Genomic DNA, 19,623 nt, shown 5'->3' with positions numbered 1-19,623 from the left:
ATAAATAGTATGTTGCGCACCTATACAGAGGAACCAAGTAGTAGCAAGCGAGTAAACCAACTTTCAGATAAAAAAGGTTTGCAGTGAGTGTCGCCAACGAAGTCTTCTCAAAATAGTTTGCTGCGTAGTATTTGTCTATGATGTGAGCTGAAAAACGCCGCGAGGATGTAATTATGTGATCAGAAATGAAAAACTCTAGAAGTATTATTTCTTTCGGCATTTCAAACTTTTCGAGTAAACTTGACAACGCGCGTCTGATTAATATTTATTTGATTAGCATTTAAAATGACTATAACTTATAGAAAAAATTCGCAGTGATAAAGACTCTCGAAAAGATCTCGCTATATTTATTCAACAATATAAATTTTTCATTTGACACACAAGTACGCAACTTAATAGATATATAGGCTGTCACAATCATTTATACTCAAGTGAGATTCATTTTACAAAAAAAAATTACTTGCTACACTAAAACTACACATAGTATAATAGTATTCCGTCGTATGTGAGAAAAGCAAAGAACATCCAAATTTTTTCAAAGTAAATTAAATTTTCTAATTGAAAAAAAGACTTTCAAATCTTCATAGAACCATTTTATGATTTCATATTTGCCAGATAATAGTTCACTCATTCAATTGTTTTTCACGTTAAACCAACGCAGCTCTTTAGTAAATCATGATTGTTAAATGATAGTATTGACGTGACATAGCCCATTATTTTATTTAATATTATTTAAAAATCAACAGAAGATGCTATACTTATGAGCTTTTAAATAAAGATTTTATTCTACCTTACTACAGCTAAAAACCGAAGCAAAATCACGTAAGGATTTTCATATTGAAATATTCACATTTCGCAGGCAAAAAATTCCTGTCATCGTACACACGTTACTTTTTTATATCACACAAAGATTGCTTACATCTAATCGATAACTATATATCTTGAAAGACACATATAAATCAACATTCTTCACAAGATGTCTCAACCACATGTATGATTTCGTCTTGAAATCGCGCACTAAAAAATTTGGTAAAAAAATCAAATTATGACTGTAATAGATTGGACATTCTATCGAAAATGCCATATGTGCGCTGATATAGAGTGCACATTATGAACTGCAATGCGCGACATTTACGCACGAGCGTATAGCTGGAAAGGAAAAGTGGAAAAGAGTCCCGATGGTTTTACGGCTGCGTACACAGGAGCATTTCATTACCTCACGCCTGATGCACGCATAACGCGGCAGGTTTGTTTGCCGATTATGTCAATGGGTCATTTCCCATAGATACTTCGTGTCTAACATTTATACGCGATTCCGTTTAATCCCCCTTTACGAGCAATTTTCAATTAACGCCTTCAGCCAAATCAAATAAATCTCCTTTCTTTTCTTTACATTTTATCGAGCATCTTTCACTTGCTATATACGGAGTGAAATAATTTAATGAGTGTATCATATCAACACTAACCAAAACAAAAACGAGATGCCTGTGCGAGAAAAAATAAATGACATATATGGCATTGGCATTGACATTTTTTTCGAGAAAAGTGGCTGTTCATACCCGAATTTTCCGATTTTTGATTTTTCAAGGGTACCCTAGTATAGCCCTTGTATAGCAGGCCAATATTCAGAGGAGCTGCACCGATAGACTTCTTTTCGATTAACAACTCCTTCACTGAGAAATTCAATCACAATCCCAATCCAATCATGAAATTTTAACAAAAATGGGTTGGGTTATTGGGTTATCCAAAAATTGACGAAAAAGTGAAAAATCTTGAAATTTCGTTAAATTGGCCAAAAATGTAAAAAATCTTGAAATTTCGAAAAATTGACGTAAAAAAAAGTGAAAAATCACTGAAGATTGAAATTTGGGTTATTGGGTTATTAGGTTATAAACAAATTGAACAGAAAAAAAAATATTGAAATTTCGTCAAAATTACCAGAAAAGTTAATAAATTTGAAATTTTGTATAATTGATGAAAAATGCGAAAAATCATGAAATTTCGTTAAATTGTAGAAAAATATGAAAAATCTTGAAATTTCGATAAATTTCATGATTTTCCGTCAATTTGATGAAATTTCAAAATTTTGCACTTTTTTCGTGTATTTATCTATTTTTATATGTTTTATTTATGGGACGCCTGTGTCAAAAAAAAAAAAATAAATTTGCATATATGGCATTGGCATTGACTTTTACATATACTTTCACTTGTAGTCATGCGGAAACACAAATTATGTGGGTTAAGGTAGATATTGTCTGGTATTGCATATATATATCGTTAATGACACTTCCGACATCGACGATTACATATTGTAACGACTGATCAAATTTGGAATGATTAGATCCACGAAAACAGATGTAAACGAATTTTACGCTGAATTAACATCTTATAATGCGAGTGCGACATGTTAAATCAAGAGACGGGGCTGCAATGTGCAAATCAGAGTACGTAAATTAAATCTTAAAAAGAGAAAAAATCAACAGTGCTAATAATTTTTTTGGAGTCGTCGCGAAACGTCACTTTCGTCACACTATTTTTTTTTATTCACAAGATTATAATATATGTGGTATGAAGGTAATCAATCAATCTCCATCCGCGGTCATACGATTTTACCTGCGCCTATCATTTTGTTTTATTAGAAAAAAATAGAAAAGACTGTCTCTCTTTTTGTTCGTAACTCTCTTCGATACCTAGCAACGTTAAGTAACACGAGTTACGAATAAGCTCATGACAAAGTTATACGTTTGATGCGTACATACGTATATATATATGCCATATTTAACCGAACGTACAGGAAAATCTCAATTTCTCGTATAAAATAGCAAATAGGCATATTCTCCAAGCTCGAATTGTACGAAGCTCAATCCAATCAAGTCTATAATTTATCTCACGAAATAGGCATTGACATACGTTCCAGATCGCGAGCGAATTAACAGCTCTTCCATCATTCGTGCGAAACCGCGGTGAAAGCTTGGTTCGACGCTCAATTGTTGCGCGGATATTCAAATTCATTAATCAACAGCTGCCTCGTGTCTTGATGCAGATAATCGCGTTTCTCGCGTGCTTTCCGCTTACGTCTACGTAGCGCGCAGAGAGCCATCAAGCGAGCGCCGCGCATACTTTATTCGCATGCACATATAGTGTACATTTCCCGGGATTTGCGTAATATGTTTAGCAACCTATTCCTATCATTTTTAATTGCCGCGGGACGGTGGTTTTAATGACTTTCTTCTTTTTCCTCGATCGTTTGTTTTTCAATGTTGGATAATTTAGCTTGTATACTCTGATTTTCAGTTCAATCAATTGTTTTCTTCTTTTTATATAGCCAACATTATAACTATGTCATCTGCATCTGGATGCGTTGTTGCTGGTTTTCATCTTAATATATTATATTTAAGCTTGTAAGATTATTTAATTAATCATTTGTAAAATTATTTCTCAATCAATTTCAGTATGATTGGCTTAACAATTGGAAGGTCAAAACGAATGTTATTTAAAATCATTTTCAATTATGATAACTTGAAACTCAAATTATTATGAATAATATTAGAATAATAGTACTGTAACAGTACTCTTTTATAATTCAGTGTAACTTGAATTAGCATTACTTTAATATTTTTGCAAATTAATTAAGTAAGAAAGTATGAAAGTTTTGGTACAACCGATGACATAAATTAAAAAATCAATTTAAGATATTAAATCGATATTTACGCCCCGATTACGTCTGTTGCATATTTGGCTTAAATTATAACTTATAAATAAGCTGAGAGCAAAGAGAAGAAATAAAAAGCATTCTCTTTAGTATCTGAATAATTTATACATATAGTTTTATAACATCATACGATCAGTTACGATTTTCATCAGTCATTTGAACCAAAAAGAAAAGTTCTTTTTTCATTAATTTAATTAAAAATAGACATTTTAATCTAATGTATAGCGAATAATGAATTGTGGGGAAAAGAATCGATGACTTAAATATTTTTTTAATAAATATTTTACGATCAAAGCAAAGAATTCTGAATGTCTGTGCTCGCAAAAACTCAGCAGCAATGATATAATGACAACTATGGTATAGTCGACTAATCAAACGGCCACTAAGACTCTTTTACTACCGCATAACCTTTTTGCTTCCATTTCAAGCGAATCAAACGTAATAAATGACTCAGCTGGTAAAAAAATTTAATTATGTGAAGTATTGAAAAACTCGAAAAAGATAATTTTCGCTTTGCGCATTATGGATTGAAAATAATAAATCTTTCATTCTTAGATATCGAAATTAAAGATTTTCGCTTGTGTTATAATGCGCTTCGATCCCATTTCATCAATTTTCGTATAAGAATTTTATTAAATAGACCTTCGTATCTAATTATACCACACTAACCAATCACATAAGGTGTGTGATAATCACTGAATATACATAATAAATGACAATGAAATTAAAGGTTAAAAGTTGAGTTTGTTGGCAAGCATTCAATAAAACTTTGACGAGCTTGCGATTACATAAAAAAATTCTTAACTTATCCATTTTTATACTTTTTGCTAATAATAGACATCCTTTGTAGTAAAAAAGCATAATTATTATGTACTTTTTCATTTCAAAATTGTAATATTACATTACTAGAATCAATTATCGATCGATCCATAACTTCATAAAAATCCCTTTGCGCCTTAAATGAATACGTTCTTTAATTTATTATTTACGGCATGTAAATACGAAGCCTATAGAAGTATATCTAACTTTTTTCTAGCAAGTTTAAATTGTTCGGTTTATTGTCTGCCTATGTAACGTTTTGTAAGAATGTTAATGTAGCATTTTTAAGTATTTTTAAGATTAAATAGTGGTCAGTTTGTATCAGTGATCATCTGAATATAGCTATAATAAAATTTTTAAACGTATTTTGAAATCTTAAAACGAGGGCTAAAATGTTGAAAGAATTGTTTTCAATACAAAATTGTAATGAATAATTACCGTTTGATATATTTATAGAAACATTAATTGTTATTAAACTAAATTGTAGAATGTAATTAAGCAAAATGAAAATAGTTATCGAGGAGGAAGAAACTTGTACGTAAATTTTGTGAACGAAAATTCTGATTGATATTATCAATGAATTGCATAAGAGAAATTAAGCTTCTTGTAAACGGCAACAAGCAACAACAGCCACCACACTACATTATTATTCTGTACGAAAATTACGAAAGAACGAAACAGATCGATAATTATCCGTTAGATGTCGCCACTCGTTTGTCTACTAGCCCCACCTGTCGCCGTCAGTGAAAATCTAGATCGACTTGATCTCTACTATCTTTGGTATATATATGTGCACCGACTGAGCGTGGGCATCATATATATACATTAAATATATCTCATCCGTAGCTTTTCCATCCTCCCTATTTCTCGTCATCGAGTGTGTGTGAGGCAGCAGTTGCGCTCATGCTCGTTGACCCACCACCAACACGTAGCAGAGCAAACTCTCGCGTAGTGACATATTTGGGCCGAAATTCCTTCTTGCGAATCCTCGGCTCTTTTTAGCCACGTATGTCCAATCCTATTCTTCGTACTTCGCATGAGATATATATCAAAGATACGACAACAAAATGTGCAGTGTGTCCTTTTCTAAAAATCGACCTGGTCACTGATGATTCTACGAACGACGATGATGAAGAAGCAACAAACGAGTAATTTTTAAAAGCACACATCGATCGCCCCTTATTTTTTTCGTTTGTAGCAGGTTTGTACATACAAAAAGTATGCGTGATAATAATGATTATTCTTTATATGAGGATATTAATAGGACGATAGTAAATTAGTAGGTCACACAGACGCGCTCTTGTGTGATTTATTTTCAACGAGTTTTTTTTCACAAAATTAAGCGATTTTGCGATACAGCAAGAAATCCACTTTGACCAGATGAAATTATTGCATTTTTTTATTTATTATTACCACAAATAGACGATTTCTAATGGCTCCGTATAAATATGATCCAGCGTGTGTTTGATTAAAATACTTTACAAAATGTTCGTATGATGGAAATTCGCTCTATTTCAATTAAAGAGCATCGTGTAAGTGATTCATTGTTTAGCTTCTCCTTTTTGCTTACATTGCAAATGTATATTGTTTCTGGAGAGTTATCAATGTAGCTTATATTCTTTTCACTGGCAACTATGGTTAAATGTTAAACTACTGTAGGGCTTCAAAACAAAATATTAATTACAGTGTTTTTTTGTTATGTTTTGTATTAGATTTATAGAAAGCTATAAAAGTATTATGTTTCTATTGAAAAATTTGAATAACCTGTCAAATTCCAAAGTAATTTTTCCATGGATAATACATGTTAATCGACTTATTACATCACTTTTTCTGATTAATGTGCAATTATAATTTATTGAAAATTAAAAATTCCAACAGTTCAAAGTTTTCAAAGATAATAATTCAAGTATAAATGCAATATGTGGGGTAAGATAATTATCCGTGATCTTTTTCATGTCAACATGCTATCATCAATGTCTTAAAATTATCTCTGTATAATTTTGGGTATTTCCATTTCTATATAAAGGAATTGGTATAATATTTTGTAAACTATAGAAATTTTTTTAATGAAGTTTTTAAAAAAAGTAGAGACTTTTATTGGATGTTATCTACATATGCATGTTTTAATTTTCAAGAGAAAAATCATTAGTGGAATAGGCAGTTACAATGATGGAGTTGAGTCACAGTTTGACCCTCAATGAGGATGCACTTAATCAAATTCCTGAAGCAAAACGTCCAGTTTTTGTCTTTGAATGGCTTAGATTTTTAGATAAAGTTTTAATTGCTGCTCAAAAGGTAATTTTGTTAAGATATCTTATGATATTTAAATTCTACTAGATATCAGTATAATCAAGTATAAGAATAGTACTAAAAGTAATTTCTGATTTTGTAGAATGACATTAAGGGATGTCAGCAAAAATTGGTAGAACAATTGACAAGGCATATGCAAGGTGCTCCAGGACCACCCACACGTCGTTTAATAGCTCGGTGTTTGGCAACTTTATTCAGTGTTGGTGATACATTTCTGCTGTTTGACACAGTTAACAAGTGCAATGATATTTTAAGGAACAAGGATGACTCACCAAGCTTTCTTCCTACAAAACTGTTAGTATTATTCATTTATGTACTATGTAATAATAGCATGGATAGATTACACATCATCACCTATGTTTGTGAATATCTGAGACCAGATACATTACTCAATTTCAAATTATATGCCTTACTTATATTTGATTACACGATTTCTTTGGATATTTATCATTTCATCTTATTGAATCATTTGTAATTTGATACTCTATAATCTAAACTACTTTGATTGGGGACTTTATTTTATAGTGCTGCAATATGCTGTGTTGGCTGTATGTATGAAAAGTTAGGGAGAATGATGGGCCGTTCATATGAGGAAACAGTTCAAATTCTAATCAAATCTTTACGCTCTGCGGAATCTCAAACTCGTATTGAAATTATGCACACCTTAGAGAAGGTAAACAAATAACTTAAATGTTTTTTAAGTTAAATATTTTTTGATGGAGATTAATGCTGACATTGACATTTTTTATTTTTAGGTCTGTGCTGGTATGGGATCTGCAGTTACTAATGTTCACAAAGAAATATACAAAGTTTGCAGGCATTGTTTGACTGATCGAGTCATGGCTGTGAGATGTGCTGCTGCTAAGGTAAATGTTTTTTCTTTCATTGAAATCAGTTGAAACATTAAATATCTTTAATTCCTAAATTTTACAACAAAATTTTCCTTTTAGTGTCTTTTGGAAATGCTACATCACGCACCATTTTTATATACGACAGAAATTGAAAATGTCTCGACTTTGTGTTTCCGTGCATTCGAAGGGTCAAATTACGAAGTACGATGCGCAGTAGCTAAATTATTAGGCACACTTGTTGCAATGACTCAAATGCCAGCTCCAAAAGGTCAGAATCTTCCTTGTAAGTATGGAAAGCAAAATGTGATTACCATCATAATCAATGGCATTGATTGATATTCATGTGACCCTGTTATTTTCAGCTACTCAAAGTAAAAATGCCAAGCAAATATCTCTCGAGGAAGTTTTAAACATTTTGATGTCAGGATTTCTTCGAGGTGGTGTGGGATTTTTAAAGGGAACTGGTGAAATAATTAAAGGAAGCTCTGGAGTCAATAGAGAAGTCAGGGTTGGTGTTACGCACGTAAGTTGGCTTTTCATATGCAGTTTTTCTCCTTGAAGAAATTTTTCAATTCATTATAACCAATTACTTCTAGGCATATGTAGTTTTTGTACAAATGTTGGGTAGCACATGGCTCGAGCGCAATGTTAGTACACTTGTAGCACACGTACTTGACTTGGTAGCTAATCCAAAAGCTGCAAGCTCGCACGTTGATGCCGTTTACTCAAGAAAGTGTATTAATTTCATGCTGAGAGGAACTATCGGAAAATTACTTGGAGAAGGAGCTCAAGCTGCTGCGTGCAAAGAAATTGCACACGTTATTTTGAAACAAATGAATTCTATTGGTGAGATACAGCATTAACTGTCAACTATAATATTTATACTCTGAAATGGATAATAAAAATACTTTATTGGTTTCTTTCTAGATTTTAGTCCGGAAAATGCAAAAGATTGCAATCAAGAAACGATATTTAGTCAGCACTTATTAGTTTGTGCTTTGCAAGAAATGGGAAATTTAATTCTTGGTTTAGGGACTACAGCGTCTAATCTCCTCAACGACCAGTCTCTAAGTAATTAGTTCTTATAATATATTAAAAAAATCTAAAAGTAGTAAAATATAATTAATTATAATTTCAATGTTATAGATCTAGTAGAAACTACAATGGCTGTTTTGGTTCATCCATGCCAGGCAGCAAGGCTTGCAGCAGCTTGGTGCTTGAGATGTATTTGTGTAGCTGTACCTAGTCAAATTACACCTTTAATCGACAGATGCGTCGAAAGTATTGAAAACATGAGGACCTCATCCGAAGCCATCACAGGATATAGTAGCGCATTAGCTGCAGTTTTAGGTAGTGTTAGATTATCACCTCTCGGTGTCCCGCATACAAAAGGAAAAGTAAGTTCTTTATGAAATTTTTTATGGTAGACGGAAATGTATCATTTATTAATTTTTGATATGTGTTTCCAGATAATATTTAATACAGCTGAAGAATTATTACGAAGTGCCAGTCAGAATAGTCGCTTGTCATTAAATAGAACTCATGCTGGATGGCTTCTCATTGGAGCAATTATGACTTTAGGTAAATATGAATCATTCATCAATCTCGCAACCATTTATGTAAATATTACAATAATCGTTCTTCATCATTGGTCTTTAGGAACTGCCGTTGTAAAAGGACTTCTACCAAGGATGTTGTTGCTGTGGAGAAATTCATTCCCACGATCGAATAAAGAATTAGAAAGTGAAAAAGCACGCGGAGATGCATTCACGTGGCAAGTGACTTTGGAAGGACGCGCTGGCGCTTTGTCAGCTATGCATAGCTTCCTTCTACACTGTCCTGAATTAGTAAATGACGACATCACGCGCAGACTCCTTACACCTATTGAGTCGGCTCTTGCTATGTTGTCCAAGTACGTCATTAAGCGTATTAATTATTCTTTTGTCATTTAGAGTTTTTAAGTGTGGTTTGTTTTCTAAAATTTCTTTGAAGTTTTTGAGACGAATTGTTTTTTTATATAATCTTTTAAAGTCAAGATTTATATAATTTGTTTAAAAATTAAAATTTTCATGTTCTCCAGCTTAAATACTGTACTGAAATGTTATGGTCAACAATTGAAGGCTCCAGCAGCTATGGTTCGTTTGAGATTGTATGAAACACTTTTACTCCTTCCGCCTCAAACATTTGAAGGTATATTTTTATTTTCATGCTTACTTTTGATCTTATTAATTGTTTTTCTCAACACTAAAAAATGTTTTTCTGCAGTTTCATACACTCATTTGCTGAGAATGTTGGTATCCGAATTCACACTGGCTGATAACTCTGGCAATACAACTACTTCTTTATTGAGGACTGTTTGTCATGCAAATGATTCGGTTATTCTTGGAACATGGCTTCAAGAAACTGACCATAGGACCATAGAAGATCAGGTAAATTAGAATCTATAAATTTTTCCAGCTCGTAAAAAACAACAAATTTAGTAACTAAAAAAATCTGTCGTAAATGTTGACTATCGATTTTGAAATTATTAAAACAATTAATTGGTATTTAGATGGAACCTAACAGAAGAGCTGACGTGGAGCATGTGAGTGATGTGGTTTGCAAAGAAAATAATGTATAATCGTAGTTTTTATTTCTTTCCTCAAATAATATCTTATTTCAATCGTAATTAATTTTGAAACAAATTTTATGCTTTGTTTTTGTTATTATATTCACATAGAATGTAGTATAATATTTAGTTGTACTTTGCATTATTTTACTTTTAATATTAACGCATACTTCATTTTGCTACAATTACAGTACACGTTATTATTTATTTTTATAAATTTTTAATTGTATGATCACATATTTCTATAACCAAATCACTATTTTAGTTACAGCCAAACAGTGCAGCTGGTTCGGGAGCTTTGGAACACAATTCTTGTTGTCTTTATCGTCCAATACCATCAGTAAGATATATTTATTTATTTTAGGTTGCAATCTTTGAATAGCGCCGTTACCATTTCATTTTGTTTTCAGGATGAGTCGTTACCAGGTCCACTTCCACTTGGCGTAGCGGTAATTGACATGTCTGTTTCGCTATTCGGTCAGATATTTCCACGAGTGGCGAACAAGCATCGGTTACAAATGCTCGATCACTTTAGCGAGTGCATAAAACACGCTAAATCGGGACGGCAAGAGGCTATTCAAATGAACGTCTTTACGGCATTGCTCAGCGGTTTAAAAGGACTCAATGAGGCGAAGACCGGATTCGGTCAGGAAGACGTGAAAAAATCTGCAACTAATCTTATTATTGTAAGTATTTCTAAATGTGCTATCATTAAAGGTATTTTTCAAAATACTAATACATTAGTAATCAATTTATTTTTACAGAGTGCTTTAGTAAGTAGCAACGCCATTCTACGATGGGCAGCAGGCGAAGCAGTTGGTCGCATGGCACAAGTGGTATCCGACGCAAAATTTACCGCCGAAATGGCACAGACGAGTTTCGATCGCTTAAAATCAGCTCGCGACGTCGTTAGTCGAACAGGTCATTCTTTAGCATTAGGATGTCTCCACAAATACGTCGGTGGCATGGGTTCTAGTCAACATCTCAACACAAGTGTTAGCATTTTGCTTGCTTTAGCACAAGATAATTCCTCGCCCGTTGTACAAGTCAGTTTATTGCTTATTAATAACATTCCTCGATAGAAAGATACTGATGTTTTTTCTTTGTTTAGGTATGGGCACTTCATGCATTAGCTTTAATAGCAGACTCTGGTGGACCAATGTTCCGAGGCTACGTAGAACCGACTCTTTCATTAGCATTAACTCTCCTATTAAACGTGCCACATTCTTATATCGATGTCCATCAATGCATCGGCAAAGTTTTGTCTGCTTTAATCACTGTCATAGGTCCGGAACTTCAAGGTGATTCAAATAGAATTCTCAATCGATATTAATTTTATCAGTACATTGATGAGCAATATTTAATTCAAATTAAAGGAAACACTTCATCAATATGCATGGCTAGATCATCGTTCTTATGCGCGTGTGCCATTATGCAAGATCACCAAGATTCTCTAGTTCAAGCTGAAGCTACTGGATGTCTTCAGCAACTTCATCTATTTGCTCCACGTCACGTTAATCTTTCTTCTTTGGTTCCTACATTATGTGTAAGTCAAGGTGATTTTTAATTATTACTCTCTGGAACATTTGTTGAATACAAAATGTTGGGTTATTTTGTAGCGCACATTATCAAGTAATCACTTGCTCTTGCGAAAAGCAGCAATCTCGTGTCTTCGTCAATTAGCTCAACGTGAGGCAAAAGAAGTCTGTGAGCATGCTATGACACTTGCTAATGAAAATAGGGACACTAATGTAGTAGAGGGACTTGTAATAACGGAAACCGGACTTCCTGGAGTTCTCTTTAGTATGCTCGACACGGAGACCGACAGTCAACTGATCAAAGAAATTCATGACACATTGACGAGTATGCTCCAGATTTTAGCCGCTGGTAATCTGTCGCCATGGCTGTCTTTGTGCAAGGATGTACTTACGGTTGCATCCGGTATGTTATTTGAATGATATAAATGAAAAATTAGGTTATTATTCAATTCAATGTTTATTGTTATAGAATCAAGTACCCTAGAAGATGCTACAAATACTAATCCTGACGAACTATCAGCTGATAATGAAAATGCGGATACAGAAGGTGACGACGATCAAGCTGAATTCCACGCTGACGAATCGAAACAACGTCAAACGGTTTCTCCTCGTTGGCCAACTAGAGTTTTTGCTGCTCAATGTGTGCGTCGCATTATCACTGCTTGCGCTAATGATAAGCAGATTCACTTTGATTTAACTTTAGCCAAGGAAATGCAGAATTTCAAAAGCAAAGGTAAGTCTCGTATTACGTAGTAGATTGTAATTTTACTGTCAAGAAGTGTGTTTTTGTTAATATTTAAAATCCATTTGCAGGAGATTTCCTTGTTTTACATTTATCGGATTTAGTCCGAATGGCATTTATGGCAGCAACAAGCGATTGTGATCCCTTGCGTCTCGAAGGCTTGAAAACTCTACAAGAGATCATTGATAAGTTTGCTAAAGTTCCAGAACCTGAATTTCCCGGACATTTATTACTCGAACAATTTCAGGCCCAAGTATGTTATCGGTTCTTCAACACCGCTTCAATTAATTTTTATTATAACTGAAAAAACATTTTGATTACAGGTTGGAGCAGCATTGAGGCCTGCATTTTCAGCCGAAACGTCGCCACATGTAACAGCGGCTGCTTGCGAAGCTTGTAGTGCATGGATTGGCAGTGGCGTTGCGAGAGATCTTAACGATTTAAGAAGAGTCCATCAATTATTAGTTTCGTCTTTAGAAAAATTAAGAGAAGGGCATACTCGTCTGCAAGTGTACAACGAAAGTCTGTCCACCCTTGAAAGATTAGCGATTTTGAAAGCTTGGGCGGAGGTATGTAATTAATTTTATCACTTTTAAATATATATGCTCGAGTTTGAATAAATAGTAATCGTGTAACTTGTTGATTTTAGGTTTATATCGTTGCAATGATAAACAATGGAGCAGCATTGGATAACAGAGATTCCAGCAACCGTGTAAATTGTACAATTAATGAAGAAGATGAAGAAGGATTTGGTGAATTTGAATTCCAAAGTGAAAGCTTATTAAGTTTAGTACAACCTGAACTTCCGAGTTTGAGCCAATATTGGCTTGCTGCTTTGAGAGATCACGCCTTGCTTTCTCTCCCTCCGGAATTTTCAAGTCAACTACCTCACGATGGTGGAGCTTTTTATACTACAGATACGATGGAATCTGCGCGTCCGTACTACGCAAATTCATGGGCTCCAATTTTATATGCTGCTACACTTTGGCTGAATGTAAAAGGCTTTGAGTTGAATGAAACTTCTAATCTAAATTTTGACGGAACTAATAACAATCACTCACCCAAGACTGATTCTAACAAAGACCGTTTCCATTTACTATTTGGTAAATAATATATAATGTGCTATTATGCAAATTTACTAAGTTTCATATTGATTATGTCTCATTATATATTTAATAGGCATTTGTATGGAAGCTTTATGCAGTACACGCTCTTCTGAATCTACACAAAATATTGAAACTTGTTTAAGCGCATTATATACATTACTTGACTCAAGTTGGGCAAGAAAAGTTCTCATGATCAACCGTTCTTTGCCTGTTGAACTTTGTAATGTTTTGCATAGGTAAATAATATTTACAATAGTAGACTAAATTGTTGATTCCATTTTATAAGAAAAATTATTATTTTATATATTATAGACTTTTACTAACTAAAGAACAGTATTCCATCCAGATTATGGTAATGGAAGTATTAAAACAAATAATAAAAGCTAGTCAAGAGGATTTGATAGATAGGAAGAAAGCTAAAATAAATGGTAAATCAAATTTGTTCTTTCTTTTATAAATTAGCAAGTTTTTTATCTCATCATTTATTTTATGATATTCAGAATTAACATCAGATGACGATGAAACTAAAGACGTACCTGAAGTAGATTTGCTAGGCGAAGGAGAACAATCAGGAGAACTAGTGCCAGGAAAATCTTTAGTTTTTGCAGTATTAGAAGTATGTTTATGTCTTTTGGTCCGCCAAATTCCAGTGTTAAATCCAAATCCTGGAGGAGCAACAGCAATTCTAAGTCAACGTAGTTACTTGCCGACAGAAGAAAGCGGCAAACTTATTGCAACTACTTTGACAGTTATGGAAATACTACCAACACTTTGCTCTCCTACCGGTAAGTTATTACGTATCAAAAGCGTACAGAAAATATTGGAATTTTTCCACTAACATTCAATGTATTACTATGACTTAACAATCTGAAGGTTCAGTTTCAATATTGCCGACACTCTTATATTTGACAACCGGTGTGGTGAGAGAAACCGCTGTCCAGTCCGAAAATAATATTGTTAAAACTGGAAAGGAAACGTCCATTCATGCTGCATTACATTGTTTGAAAAATTTTGCCACCAACAAATATTCTAGAGATCCAAGAAGTCAAGACCAATGGACAACGCATTTACAGAGTGCACTTGCCAAAATTATTGATCTTGCTAAATCAGGTACATTACTTAATTGGTATTATGAGGTAAATAATAGTTGCTGAATTGTAAAATAATAAATACTGTGGAATTTTGCAGGTAATGATGAAACTAAAATGGATGAAGTGGCTATGATATTGGGAATTGCAGTGTTTGTACTCCATGCTTTACCAGAAGTAGTCAGCCCTCCAAACTTACAATTCCCCTGTATTAATCATTTTAGACATGCTATTCAATCAGATAATATTCATGTAAGCAAACGAAAATTTGAACTTATGCTACTAAGAATTAGAATGTTTTATATAAATTTATTATAATTTTTAGATAAGAATCAAATGTATACAAACTTTGAGAACCATATTTATTCATCAAGAACGTAGCATAAGCACACCATACATTCATGCTCTTGCACCTCGAATTGTAGAATATTTATACACTGATCAAAGTAAACAAGTAAAAGATGATTCGGAATTGCAATACACTTTAGAATGCATAACAACGATTGAAAGTCTTATTGCATTGGCTGAACCTACTCAACGTAAGTACTTTATTTTAATATAAATAAATACCAAAAAAAAATCATAAAACGCAACTCATTTCATAATGTTTCATGCTATCAGGAGATTTATTGCAAGGTAAAAAAAATGAGACGAAGTAAACGTGTTGCAGTTCACTTTTTGTGTGACTGATTTGTGTTAAAATTGTTCTTATAATATGTTTGTACATACAATAATTATGCACGTTTCTATTTTTGAATCTTAATATTGCTTTTTAAATATTTTTCATAAAATGGACAATTCTACATCACATACTTATAAACAATTTAAATTATTATATGCTGCAGCAGATTAAATAATAAACATAGAATGTCCAGTCAGCTTAAAATTTTTATTATTATTGCAATGTTACAATATGTATATTTTGTATTGCCAATGTACAGCTTTCCTGATATTTTCTTAGAAATGAGTTTTTATATAATAATTTTGCGCACGCGATTTTTCCCACCATCTTAATTAAATTGAATGTTACTCACCTATTCAAGTTATCACATTTTTGATGACACATTCACTATCTATTGCTGTATTAACTCCGTCCTTATTTTAGGAATACAAATGCTGACTTTATTGGTTCCAATTCTAATTAACTATTTATTAGAAGGAGAGACACTTCAACACGGCACAAAATATCAAATCAGTCTTCATCAACACAGCTTCCAACGGTTAAATAAAATAGGACCGAAATATCCCCAAGTATGATATCTTTATTGATTTTTTCTACTTTTAAAATTCAAATGAGATTCCGATGTTCTTATTTTATTAATTTTAGGAATTCAAGACTTTAATGTCCCAATCAACAGAGTTGAAAACAAAGTTGGAAAATGCAGTGCGACTTAGTCATCATCAACAAGCTCAGAGACAAACGAAAATACCTGAGTCAACAAAGCCTCCACTCAAAGTACCTGCCCCATCCATAACTCTCAAAACAGATTTTTCAAATTTTAATTAGATGCGTTTATTAAAAAAACAAGATATTTTTTTAAATCATCGGATTTTCAAGTATATGGATATAGGTACTAATGGATATAAACTATATTTCTAAATTCCAAATAAACATGTTAGTACACATGTACTTAAAGTTTATATGATTTATAGTTTTTTCAAAATAGTTTAATGAAACACGATATTCATTATCCCGTATCTATATCAGAAATCTTTTATAATTTTTTCATCGACAATCTTTTTACAAACAGTCAACTGAAACGAGGAGTCGTAACAGTATATAAATATATAAGACCGTTTAAAGTTTTGTTATCAGACGAGAGAAAAATTTATAATGAATATCGTTGATTGATTACGTGTATACCCATTTCATACTATACTAATGATAGATCAAAGTCATTAATGAAAATGTGTTGACTTGAAAACCTTAAAGAGGCTATTTACTGAAGCACAATTTAGAACACGTATTTTTTATTCATTTTTGACTGTGAAGAATTCATATGACATCAATTTTATCATATTTAATGTAATTTATTTATTATTAAGTTGGAAAAAAACTAACTTGATATGTATATTTTTATAATTGTAAAATACTGCACAAAATAGATTTATATTTTAAGAGAGACATACTTGGTTGTTTATGATTAATTATGTGCCATGAATAATTTACGGAAAAGCTTTTATGAAAATTGAAATCAATCTTGCCGACTTTAGTTTTTAAGAAATCTTGTAAATTATATTTCATTAAGTATTTATAATTAATTATTAATAATTCGATTTCATCACTATCCTCGCATATTTTACACAATTAACCTGAAAATTGCGTATGTAATATATGTATAGTTGGTAGCATATTACACTGTACATGTTCAATTATTTTTTTTTTAAAACCATAAAACTGTTATTAAAAAGTACAATGTTTTTCTTTTCATCTTATTTATCTAAAAATATAAAAGGATCCGTTCAAATATATTGACTTTGGCGAATTCAAATATTTATAAACTAATTTGTAATTATATACTTTTAAAGTTTATTTGATAATTATAAGACATTAAAGACTATCGAGATTAAAAATTATGAAATATAATAATGCTTAGAGTAACTGAAAGTGATGTTATTCAAGTAAAAATATATTATTTGTAATTAAAAAAATAGATATAGTATAGAATGCACTATACTAAACTATTTTTTTCGTAAAGTTTTTTCAACATTATGTAATAAGAGTATTCCAAAATAACAATAGCAACAACAACAACAACAATAATAATAATAGATCTACATGCAGAAAAGAAGTTTTTCAACGTGTATCTTCATTCTTTAAACAACAAATTAAAATTTATAACGTTGGTACATCTGAAGGTCTCAATAATCGATGTAAAACATTGTATAATCTACGATTAGCGCAATGCAAGTTAGTGTGATGTTACAATTTAAGAATACAGCAATTGTAGTTTATAAAAATTATAACAGAATAGACTAACAATTAAATATTCGATCCTATTCATAAGAAAAATTTTAGATCAGAAATATTTTTAGCCTGATTAATCACTTATTTTATAATAATTGCCTTAACTCATACGTTAAAAATTACTTGCATGCAGCTAGATGTTGATCAGTTCTATTTAAATTTTTTATATAACAGTTTTCAAAAGTGATAAAATATTTCTCTAGCGAAAAATCTCGAATTAAATTAAAAAAAAAAAATTCTATGTTAATAAACGAACAAATATTAGCTTCACCAGTGAAAGTGATGTAAAGAAAGTAGTGTATCTACAAATTATAATTTTTTCTTTCGTAAAATTCAATTTTTTAATATGTATTCAGCAAATTAACGCCAATCAATAATTGAAGTATTCTGTTAATAAAAGTAAGAGCCCTACACTTTCATAGATAAGTACAAACCAATGTAAATTAATGGGTCGACTTTGCTCCAAGATATAACCGCGAGTAGTATTCGCAACAGGAAAAGAGAAATCAAGAAAAGTCCACAGTTTTTTCGGATTGAAGTATTATGAATCAAGTTTAGATCATCTAGTTTATTAGTTTCTTTAAAAATAAATATTTGAATATGATGTTTCAACAATAATACTGAGCTGTCATTTATCATTTATCAAGTTACGTAAACAAATCTCCAAACCTAAAAAATATTATTTCTAAATCAACATTTTTAAACGTTAATTTGTGAATAAATTAATAAATCGGATGATCCAAATTGATTCACAGTACTTTGATCAATAAAAACTATCTACTATGTACGGAGCAAAGTCGACCATTAATTTAGATTGGTTTGTATATCTATGGAACGATAGGAGGCCCTTAATAATACTAAAGCCAGTTTTTATGAAATAATGTAATAAAAATTAGTTGATTATAATTAAATTTGAGTGAGATTATAAGAAAATTGTGATTTTTTAATTGAAATATAACTAGATTATTTAATTTATTTCATTATTTTGTATTGTATAAGAAAATAAAGAGATGTAAAAAATGAAAATATGAGTTTTATTGAAATAACTTTTTTTAGTATGAATTAAGAAAATTAGTGAATTGTAAAAATAGAAAATTATAGTAATGAAATATTATTCAGAAGTAATTATGTGTAGATTGCGTACTATCACAATCAAATTTATTTTATAATAGCAATATAATTACAACTTTTTATAAAATACTAAAAAAATTCCTGCATGTGCTCATCTATCTCAAATTCGCAAATAATTTTTAAAATACTGTTGAGAAAATTCGAGTCAATAATTGAATATACTCAATACGAACGTTCAAGGAATAATCAACAAGTATTTTGATTAGCTGCAGACTTAGAGCCCCTGGGGGCCTATTCTGAAAAAAAATTTTGTGGTAAATCAGTTTGTCACTTCAGTTTACCACAGAATTAATCACTTTAGATGTGATAAATGCTTATGACATGTGCTAAAATTTTTTTTCAGAATAGGCCCCCTGGAGGCCCTCTTCGTTCCACCGTCATCAAATATTGCCTTGTAAGTTATCCCTCCCTAGTTCCACAGAACATCTACAGATCCATTCACGTATGTTTTCCGTGAGGAAAATAAGCCAAAAACTATAAAAGCTTTGGCTTTTCTGCAAAATTCAAAATTTTCACTCTTCACAACAACAATACTTGAATTTCATTCGATTAATTTTAATGGTTTTTTCATCTCTTTTAATTTTCTGTAAAAAAGGTAAACGCTTACGAAAACAAGCGTCTATCTAAGGAGGTAACAATTAGTATGTAAAGCGATTTGAATATGACAGCATAAAAATCACCTCATACATAAATATGCAATACTATAAATGTAATTCTATTATTATTATTATTATTATTATTTTATAAAAG

At 31.8% G+C, this 19,623-nt stretch overlaps 1 protein-coding gene across 3 annotated transcripts; it reads left to right on the top strand.

The window, feature by feature from the left end:
• Positions 1 to 5,430: 5,430 nt before the first annotated feature.
• LOC131672703 (HEAT repeat-containing protein 5B) lies at positions 5,431 to 18,751 on the top strand. Of its 3 annotated transcripts, XM_058950098.1 has the most exons (34): positions 5,431 to 5,732; positions 6,667 to 6,826; positions 6,924 to 7,135; positions 7,367 to 7,514; positions 7,597 to 7,707; positions 7,792 to 7,975; positions 8,055 to 8,215; positions 8,289 to 8,538; positions 8,620 to 8,763; positions 8,839 to 9,089; positions 9,162 to 9,273; positions 9,352 to 9,604; positions 9,773 to 9,882; positions 9,958 to 10,121; positions 10,244 to 10,276; positions 10,566 to 10,640; positions 10,711 to 10,986; positions 11,065 to 11,346; positions 11,412 to 11,601; positions 11,677 to 11,846; positions 11,920 to 12,241; positions 12,308 to 12,571; positions 12,652 to 12,833; positions 12,904 to 13,149; positions 13,230 to 13,683; positions 13,760 to 13,922; positions 13,999 to 14,114; positions 14,187 to 14,471; positions 14,560 to 14,796; positions 14,875 to 15,026; positions 15,100 to 15,313; positions 15,396 to 15,410; positions 15,880 to 16,025; positions 16,102 to 18,751. In XM_058950098.1, exons 2-34 carry the CDS (start codon positions 6,698 to 6,700, stop codon positions 16,279 to 16,281), a joined length of 6,231 nt encoding a protein of 2,076 aa, XP_058806081.1. In that variant the 5' UTR covers positions 5,431 to 5,732; positions 6,667 to 6,697; the 3' UTR covers positions 16,282 to 18,751. The 3 variants fall into 3 exon arrangements, with proteins under 3 accessions (XP_058806081.1, XP_058806085.1, XP_058806084.1); XM_058950102.1 differs by lacking the exon at positions 10,244 to 10,276; XM_058950101.1 differs by lacking the exon at positions 15,396 to 15,410.
• The last annotated feature ends 872 nt before the right edge of the window (positions 18,752 to 19,623 follow it).

The sequence above is a fragment of the Phymastichus coffea genome, unplaced genomic scaffold (genome assembly GCF_024137745.1).
Source record: "Phymastichus coffea isolate CEN01 unplaced genomic scaffold, Cenicafe_Pcof_1.1 PCOF00156, whole genome shotgun sequence".
NCBI lineage: Eukaryota > Metazoa > Arthropoda > Insecta > Hymenoptera > Eulophidae > Phymastichus > Phymastichus coffea.
The sequence above is the reverse complement of the archived record's forward strand: the minus strand, read 5'-3'. Positions and strand labels throughout refer to the sequence as shown.